This window comes from Littorina saxatilis, linkage group LG1 (assembly GCF_037325665.1).
Source record: "Littorina saxatilis isolate snail1 linkage group LG1, US_GU_Lsax_2.0, whole genome shotgun sequence".
Classification (NCBI taxonomy): domain Eukaryota; kingdom Metazoa; phylum Mollusca; class Gastropoda; order Littorinimorpha; family Littorinidae; genus Littorina; species Littorina saxatilis.
Window position 1 is genome coordinate 35,421,558 of NC_090245.1, and position 8,884 is coordinate 35,430,441.

Genomic DNA, 8,884 nt, shown 5'->3' on the forward strand with positions numbered 1-8,884 from the left:
CACACACACACGGAGACATACACGGACACACACGCACACACTTTGCAACCAGAGAAAAGACTTTGCTACTAAGTAAGTGATTCTCTCACTTGAATGCTACAGAATTCTAAGCACACCCAACTGAATCCACATATCTGAAGGCTACATAATTCTCATTAAACATCCCTGAGGGCCACATCATTTAAAATATTCACGCCTGAAGGCTAGAGCATTTTTAATACACACCTCTGAAGGACAAAGAATTCTAAATACACCCACCTGAAGGTTTCAGAATTCTAAATAGACCACCTGAAGGCAATAAATGTCCAAATACACCCCCCCCCCCTTGAACGCTAGGGAATTCTAAATAGTCCACCTGAAGGCAAGAAAAGTCCAATTACAATGAACGCTAGTGAATTCTAATCTGACCACCTGAAGGCAAGAAAAGTCCAAATACACCCATCTGAAGTATACTAAGGAACACTCGGGGAGACACAACCCTCGAAAGTGACTATCCTATAAGGCCTAAAAAAAATAGGTGTGGTTACGGTAACCCGACCTACCCTATTTTTAGGGGCCGATCCTATAACTTTTTATTACATTTGTCAAAAAAAAAAAAACGAGTGCAAAAAACGCAATGAAAGCGAAAGCGCCCGTGTCGCACACTTATTTCCCTGTCAAGTAGGTTTAATTTGTACACAAAAGTTAAAAAAAAAAAAAGAAAAGTGATTGCCTACCTACCTACCCTATTTTTTTTGGCTATGTTACCGTAACCACACCTATTTTTTTTTTTGCCTAATGTTACGTTGAAAATGTCTCCTCACTGAAAGCAAGAGTATTCACTCTTTCACAACCTACACAAAACCCGACAGAGTTATTTCCGGAATTCGTCTGTTCTAAGCATACTCACCTAAAGGCTAGACAATTCCAAATAGACTCACCGGAAGGTATAGAGAATTCCAAACACCCCCACCCATAGGCTAAAGAATTGTGATTACATCCACGTGAAGGCTGGATAGAGCGCTCAAAATCCACCTAAAGGCTAAACAAAACTCTAAATACGCCCCCTTGAAGGCTCGAGACATTTAAATACACACGCTTAAAGACTAGATCATTCTCAAAACACCCACCTGAAGGCTAGAGAATTCTACACACACCCTCCTGAATGTAAAATGATTCCAATTACACCCACCTGAAGGCTAGAAAATTCTACACAAACCGGAAGGCTAAACACAAATCTAAATACACCCGCTTGAAGGCTCGAGAATTTCAAATACACCCACGTGAAGGCTACATAACTCAAAATACACCCACCTGAAGGCTAGATAATTCCAAACACACTCTCTTGAAGACAAAATAATTCCAAGCACACCCATCTGAAAGCTACAGAATTCAAAATACACCCACCTGAAAGCTACAGAATTCAAAATACACCCACCTGAAAGCTAAAGAATTCAAAATACACCCACCTGAAAGCTAAAGAATTCAAAATACACCCACCTAAAAGCCACATAATTCAAAATACGCCCACCTGAAAGCTAAAGAATTCAAAATACACCCACCTGAAAGCTACAGAATTCAAAATACACCCACCTGAAAGTTAAAGAATTCAAAATACACCCACCTGAAAGCTACAGAATTCAAAATACACCCACCTGAAAGCTACAGAATTCAAAATACACCCACCTGAAAGCTACAGATATCAAAATACACCCACCTGAAAGCCAAGTACTGTGTGTGGATGGAGCTGGACTGATTCTTGAGGGTGATCTTGTTGGACACTCTGTCCATGGACACCGTGGCGGAGACGATGATGAGCAGAAGTAGGAAGAAGAAGGAGGACGTGTGGCCCAGGAATTTCACCAGGGGTTGTTTGGCTAGCTTGCTCACCTGCGGGAACACACCAGAAAAGATCGATTTTCAACGTTCCAAAATCAAGAAAAAAGAAAAAGAAAAAGATAAGTTTTGTACGTTTGATTCAAAACACATTCAACAAAGACACGTAGAAACACTTCATTTTTGTGTCCTGAATGAAGCGTTGAAAAATGTATCTTCAACCGACAACAAGCAGTGCAGAGTCCTTGCTGTCCCACAAATAAGTACAATTATAATGGAACGAAACAAATACTATAATGATGTCATAGCATTGTACGAAACACACACAAACAAACTATAACAAACAAACAAACAAACCTGAAACAAAACCACACCACTCAATACAACTTGATAAAACTCCAACACAAACACTCGGATGCCCCTTAACCTTTTAGTTTCCCAATAATACCTTCCAGTCGGGTTTGACGAAATAGGCCATGATGATGAAAGGGTAGACGACGGAGAGAGCCAGGAGGAAGAGGACACGGGTGTACTTGGGGTAGGTGTCCATCTTGTGCAGACCACGGTGCCAGATCTTCAGCAGATGCTGCTGCACACTGGAATGTGCTACAAACTGCAACAAAAAGAAGTCACCGTAAAACCGAAATGTAATGTGTGCACTGTATACATGGGGTAATCATTGCATATGTGTCTCAATAGCATCACAGCGAACGTCCCTTGGATTGATGGTCAAACTAGACAGAAAACGCCTCGAAAATGGCGGCACTGATGCGATACGAAAATGCGTATTATTTTGCATGAAGTCTTCATGAGAACCTTTCTTAATTCATGCCAAATGTCGAATGTAAAGTCAATTTCTTCCTGAACGGGCTCGGTACATCTCAGTTGGCCCTCGTATATCTTCAACCGTAGACACATACCTTTTTCTCCCTGTTTTCCAATGCCATCTTCAGACGAGCGAGGTTTTCGGACTTGTCCAACTGCCCATCGTCATGGCCTGATGACGTCACCTTTCTGTTGAGCACGATCTGAAGCTCCTGCTGTGTCCACACTCTGTCCAGCAGCTTGACCACGTAGTCACTCAGCTGACCGGCCAGGTCTTTGTACTCTTTCTGAACAGAGCATTTATCTTGATGAAACTGAAGACAGCATGCTTTACGTCATAAAATTCTTCTTCTTTTGCTTCATCATCATCATCATCATCATCATCATCATCATCATCATCATCATCATCATCATCATCATCATCATCATCATCATCATCATCATCGTTTTCTCCTCCTCCTCCTCCTCCTTTCTTCTTCTTCTGTGTTCCTAAGCTTTTTTTCCGCTCAGGATCACCTCATGGTGAGAGGTTTGTGTGCAGCACCGGTCTTTTTCGTTTACCCTACCACGCGAAAACAAAGGGCAAATATGCAGTCACACCTTACCTTGAAATGCACCTCATCGTAGGACAATTTCCTCAGTTCCTTAGCCAGCTGAAAGGCTGTGAGGATCGGGTCGTCAGTGGAGAGAGAGATGTACGCCTCACTGGCCAGACCTCGGTACGCGTTCAAGCGGAAGTTAGCCATGCGCAGCTGATCAAACTTCATCCGGTTCCGGCATTCCATGCAACAACAGTCGAACCTATCCGGCTGGAGATTGAATACAATAAAATGTGTACACATTTATTTTCAGAAAACCACACAAACAAGCGAACAAAGGGAAGTAAGCGCTCTAAATGCATACGGCATGTGTAATAGAGTAAATGAGAGTTATGCGGAGCCCGTCTGAGAGAATAACAAGCATTGAAATGAACAAACGTCTTCCATCCTCAAGCAAGCAAACAACCCATGAGCAACGATTCAACATCGATCTTATCCTCTCTTTCCGAGCGGGAGCTGTTTAGATTCGCGTACTCACCTTCTGAATGCTCTCTCCTCGCAGCAGGAGGAGCTTAACTATGTCGAAGTTGTTCTTCTGGGCCGCCAGGTTGAGGGGAGTGATGTCGGCGGAGAATTGAGACTCGGCCTCCGTCTTGAAGAAGCCGTCAGTGTCCCCCATCCGCATCCTCTTCTTGCAGATCTGCAGGTAGGCGGGGTGCTTGAGGATGAGCTCAGCGATGGCGGTGTGGCTCTCGCTGATGGCCTGCAGGGCGGCCTGCTGAATGTTCTCGCTGTTACACAGCTCTAGCAGCAGCTCCACCAGCTGAAGAACAGAGATAAGTTACGATCTTTGATTATGCTAATCATTTTCGACCGAATATTTTGTAAAGCGCACGGAGCCTGGCTCCCATGTATACATTAACTGGCACAGACAGATTGCAAATTGATACATATATTCAAAATGGCTGACAGGTCGACGTGTCTTCTTCAATTCTTTTTGCGCAAGAACAAAAATATAGCAGTTCCTCACTCGCTGGTTATAAGGCGATGGTGTAAAAAACAAACAAAAAACAGCAGTAATGCAGACGCATTATGCTACAGTATGTGTATTTGGGTCCGAATGAAAACGTTGCACACGGATTATCATCAAACTATGCCCGTAAAACCAGTGCTACGAAGAAGTCAGTGTTTTTTGTACACTATTGTTGGGCCTATGCTCGTGGCTGTGAGTAAATGCACTCGATATTACACAAAGAAACACAGAAATAGACAGACAGACAGACAGACAGACAGACAGACTCTGACTTCTGTGTTTTCATTTCTGACGGCCAAGCGAAGAGCCGTTCTGCCGAGTGCGTCGATGACGTCAACATTGAGTGACGGGCATTCCTCCAGCAGCTGCGTACATGTTGTGACGTCACTGAATTCGACGGCGTGCAGGAAAGACAACTCTTCATCGGTGCTTGCAGAGTTAGGTTCACCTGACTGGTTCAGGGAAAGCAGCATGGCTTTGTTGTTCAAGGAGGTTGTTTGGTTGTTGGAGAATTGTTGTTGACGATGATGCCGTTGTTTTTCGTTCTGTATGTGCAAAACAAACAACAACAGCAAACACGCACAATAATTGATCGTCCAGGAATGGTAATCACAAAGCTATACAAAAAACACGCACATGCATCAAGCTTTTGTTTGCACAAAAATGGACACAGTGCAATACTGTACGAAAGAAGTAAAGGGTAAAAGAAACGGGTTGCAAACGATCAAGTGTGTCAAACAAGACTGAGATTGCTCTTATTTTGTACTTGGTAAAGTGAAGTACTTTCAAAAGTTAAAATGTGTGTGTGTGTGTGTGTGTGTGTGTGTGTGTGTGTGTGTGTGTGTGTGTGTGTGTGTGTGTGTGTACTGTATATGTGTGTGTGTGTGTATGTGTGTGTGTGTATGCGTGTGTGTGTGTATGCGTGTGTGTGATTGAGTGCGTTTGTGTGTGTGTGTGTGTGTGTGTGCGTGTATGTCTGTGTGTGTGTGCGTGTGTGTCTGTATCTGTGTCCGTGTGTCTGTGTGCATGTGTGTGTTCGCGTGTGTGAGCACGTGGAGGTGTACTGTGTTTTAAGATATAGCAAGAAGTATGTCGTCCAAACATGCCGATCCGACAAAAAGCACACAGAAAAAAACATCCCAACATAACCTGCACTAAAATGTCATGATAAACATGGATCAATTCACTGCTCCCAAAACAAAGGTCGCTCATACATATTTTGTGTTTTGTTTTATGCTGCAAATCAATACGACAATATGGGCCTTGCACAGAGGACCAGACAGATACAATTCTGATCTGCTAAGGTCATTCAGTAAGTGGTACTCTATAATTGATTGTCCAGTGATGGTGATCACAAAGCAAGACGAATCGACAAAAATGTCCCCTGGCGATCGTTTTTATATTTAGTCAAGTTTTGACTAAATATTTTAACATCGAGGGGGAATCGAAACGAGGGTCGTGGTGTATGTGCGTGTGTGTGTGTGTGTGTCTGTGTGTGTGTGTGTGTGTGTGTGTGTGTGTGTGTGTGTGTGTGTGTGTGTGTGTGTGTGTGTGTCTGTGCGTGTGTGTGTGTAGAGCGATTCAGACTAAACTACTGGACCGATCTTTATGAAATTTTACATGAGAGTTCCTGGGTATGAAATCCCCAGACGTTTTTTTCATTTTTTCGATAAATGTCTTTTATGACGTCATATAGGGAATTTTGTAAAAGTTGAGGCGGCACTGTCACACCTTCATTTTTCAATCAAATTAATTGAAATTTTGGCCAAGCAATCTTCGACGAAGGCCGGACTTTGGTATTGCATTTCAGCATGGAGGCTTAAAAATTAATTCATGACTTTGGTCATTAAAAATCTGAAAATTGTAATTATAATTTTTTTTTTATAAAACGATCCAAAATTACTTTTATTTTATTCTTCATCATGTTCTGATTCCAAAAACATATACTTATGTTATATTCGGATTAAAAACAAGCTCTGAAAATTAAAAATATAAAAATTATGATTAAAATAAAATTTCCGAAATCGTTTTAAAAACAATTTCATCTTATTCCTTGTCGGTTCCTGATTCCAAAACCATTTTGATATGATATGTTTGGATTAAAAACACGCTCAGAAAGTTAAAACGAAGAGAAGTAGAGTAAAGCCTGCTATGCAGCGCAGCGCAACCGCTACCGCGTAAAACAGGCTCGTCACTTTCACTGCCTTTTGCACTTGCGGCGGACTACGGTCATTGTGATTTAAAGCTTGTTTTTATGTGTGCCTAATAAAAGAACAATCAGGTTGACTGGAGAGTTTTTCATGGGAAGCCTGAGAGGACAAAAGGAGTGTGTAAATTACGTAAAGTGCTATTTGTGCCAATGTAAGAGCGGATAAGTACATGCTGGGGGCATGGATGATGATGAATCAAGGATGTATAAGTGTGTGTCAGTGTGCGTGCGTGCGTGTGTGTGTGTGTGTGTGTGTGTGTGTGTGTGTGTGTGTATATGTGTGTGTGTGTGTGTAAGCGTGTGTGTGTTTGTGTATGTGTGTGTGTGTGTGTGTGTGTGTGTGTGTGTGTGTGTGTGTGTGTGTGTGTGTGTGTGTGCGTATGGTGGTGTGAGTTAGCATATAGCAGGGATTAAGTGTGTTGACCTCAGTGAAAGTACGTCAAATAAGTCTTTCACTGCAAAATTAGGTTAAAGGCACAGTAAGCCTCCCGTAAACCATCACAGATACTGTTAGGCTTTTATACACAGTACAAACACCCTTTCATTTAAACATTCAACGCTTGAGAACATCCTAGGTGCCCTCCGTAAAGAGCCAGCAATTTTCAAAGAATGTATTTTTGCGTGGTTTATCTTACCCCTGAGCGTGTGTGATCCAGTTTCCCTTTTTCACAATGTTGTCGTCAGTTTGTAATAGTTTGTTGTGAGCTTATCTGCAATAGCACGTTATTATGTTCCTCTGACTATGCACAAAACAAACGGCTGTGGTTCACAAGAACTCTAGCGATGGCTTTTGACTGTTCAGAGGAACTGGCGAATAAACCGTCGTCTGCTACGAGAACAACGACCTTGCGTGACCCTGCTTCCGGGCTTTTCTTTTTCAAACTTTCAAAACTTCGAATTGTACTGATCTTGTCTTGATGAAAAAAGAATTCTTTTATGATTTAAGAATGTTTGTGTAACAAGCTGTCAATTTATTATTTAGATTTTAAAAGTTAGGTCTAGCGCCAAAACGCACCACGGTCCGATTGTGTGAGGAGACAATCCGAAAAATTAATTCTTTGAAAATCGCTCGCTCTTTACGTAGGGCACCTAGGATGTTCCCGTTCGGTGAGCGTTCAAATGGAAGGGTGTTTGTACTGTGTGTAAAAGCCTGACAGTATCTGTGATGGTTTACGGGAGGCTTACTGTGCCTTTAACCATATCACCTGTTAACTTTCTTCTTCAAATATTTTTAACTTAGCCGTTAGCCTGCCCGGTGTTAACAAAACCGGGCATAGTCATTCATCTACACAAAAATCTACACAAGTTGCGCCTTAATTTTTCGTTTTTAATGAACAAAAAAATCTAATTTTTGAAAAAAACAAAGATGGCTTCCTTGGTTTTGTCACCACACGGCAGACCGCCAGAACCACCGTAAACAAAGCAACTAACAAGGACACGAACACACACAAAAAGAAAAAAAAGAAAAAAAAGAAAAACAGAATGAAATAAACAACTGACAAAAAACAAGCAAGCAAGCAAGCAAGCAAACACACAAACAAACAAACACTTTGAATGTCTAACCTTAGTTTGGCCTTTGAGGGTCCTCTGTCTGCGAACAAGCTGTACCCTTCTCTCCGGTTGGACAGTCCAGCACATACATCCTGCGAGCACGTTCAGCAACCAAACCACACCGAAGAGATTAATAATGTAAAGAACTCCATTTCTGCAGTCCAGCGCGCGTGACATACGTGCTAACGCTAACGCGCACAGTGGACCCCTTAAAACGGAGACGACACAGAAAGTTCGGAGTGTGTCTGATTTTCTAAACGGTTGGTCTGGCGTTTCTTCGTCTCCGATTTCGCAATGTATCATCCCTTTGATAGAAAATGCGGGCCCCCTCTCCCCCTTCCTCCCCCCCCCCCCCCATCTCTTCCTAAATTAGAAGCTGGCAGCAAGAAGAGTCGTGCTATTCAAGGTGTGTGCGAGTTTCTTTTGGAATCAGCCACCTGCACTTCTGGAAGAATGGCCCAGTCCCTTTGCGTGTCACGGCGGTGATACGTGGCGAGCAATGGACACCGTCTCCGATTCTGCACACAAAGTTGAACCGTGTCTGACCTAGCCTAGATTTGAACCCGTGTCCCGAGGATCACAATCCACTGAGCTACCAGACCCCTTTCTAGAAAAACAAGACAAAATGTTCACATTTTCCGTACATGTTCGAGTTGGTTTGCCTGTGTCAGCTTCTTTTCTTTTGGTGGCGTGGTCAAGGCAGTATAGTTTAGTGGCTAGAAGCGCTGACCAACAAGTGTTCAGATATTTTTCTAATTGTCGTTTCTAGATAGTAAAATATGTGCTGAAAACGGTCAGCTATCGCACCATCAAGAAATCGGTTCCCTAGTACCCCTTTAAGGCTCTGGAACCACCCCGGGTGGCAATATCGGGTCGCAACAAAGAGTGTTCCCCATAGCCGGAAAGAGCCTC

The 8,884-nt window shown here is 42.7% G+C and overlaps 1 protein-coding gene across 1 annotated transcript in view; it reads right to left on the bottom strand.

The window, feature by feature from the left end:
* LOC138973209 (short transient receptor potential channel 7-like) overlaps positions 1-8,041 on the bottom strand; it is a 25,513-nt gene extending 17,472 nt beyond the window's left edge. Inside the window, exons 1-7 of the mRNA XM_070345953.1 lie at positions 7,985-8,041; positions 4,485-4,757; positions 3,718-4,002; positions 3,246-3,449; positions 2,736-2,927; positions 2,264-2,428; positions 1,697-1,869 (exon numbers count right to left, since the gene is read on the bottom strand). Of these exons, the coding sequence (XP_070202054.1) occupies positions 1,697-1,869; positions 2,264-2,428; positions 2,736-2,927; positions 3,246-3,449; positions 3,718-4,002; positions 4,485-4,685 (1,220 nt within the window). The 5' untranslated portion in view covers positions 4,686-4,757; positions 7,985-8,041. The remainder of the gene's footprint in view (positions 1-1,696; positions 1,870-2,263; positions 2,429-2,735; positions 2,928-3,245; positions 3,450-3,717; positions 4,003-4,484; positions 4,758-7,984) is intronic.
* Positions 8,042-8,884: the final 843 nt, after the last annotated feature.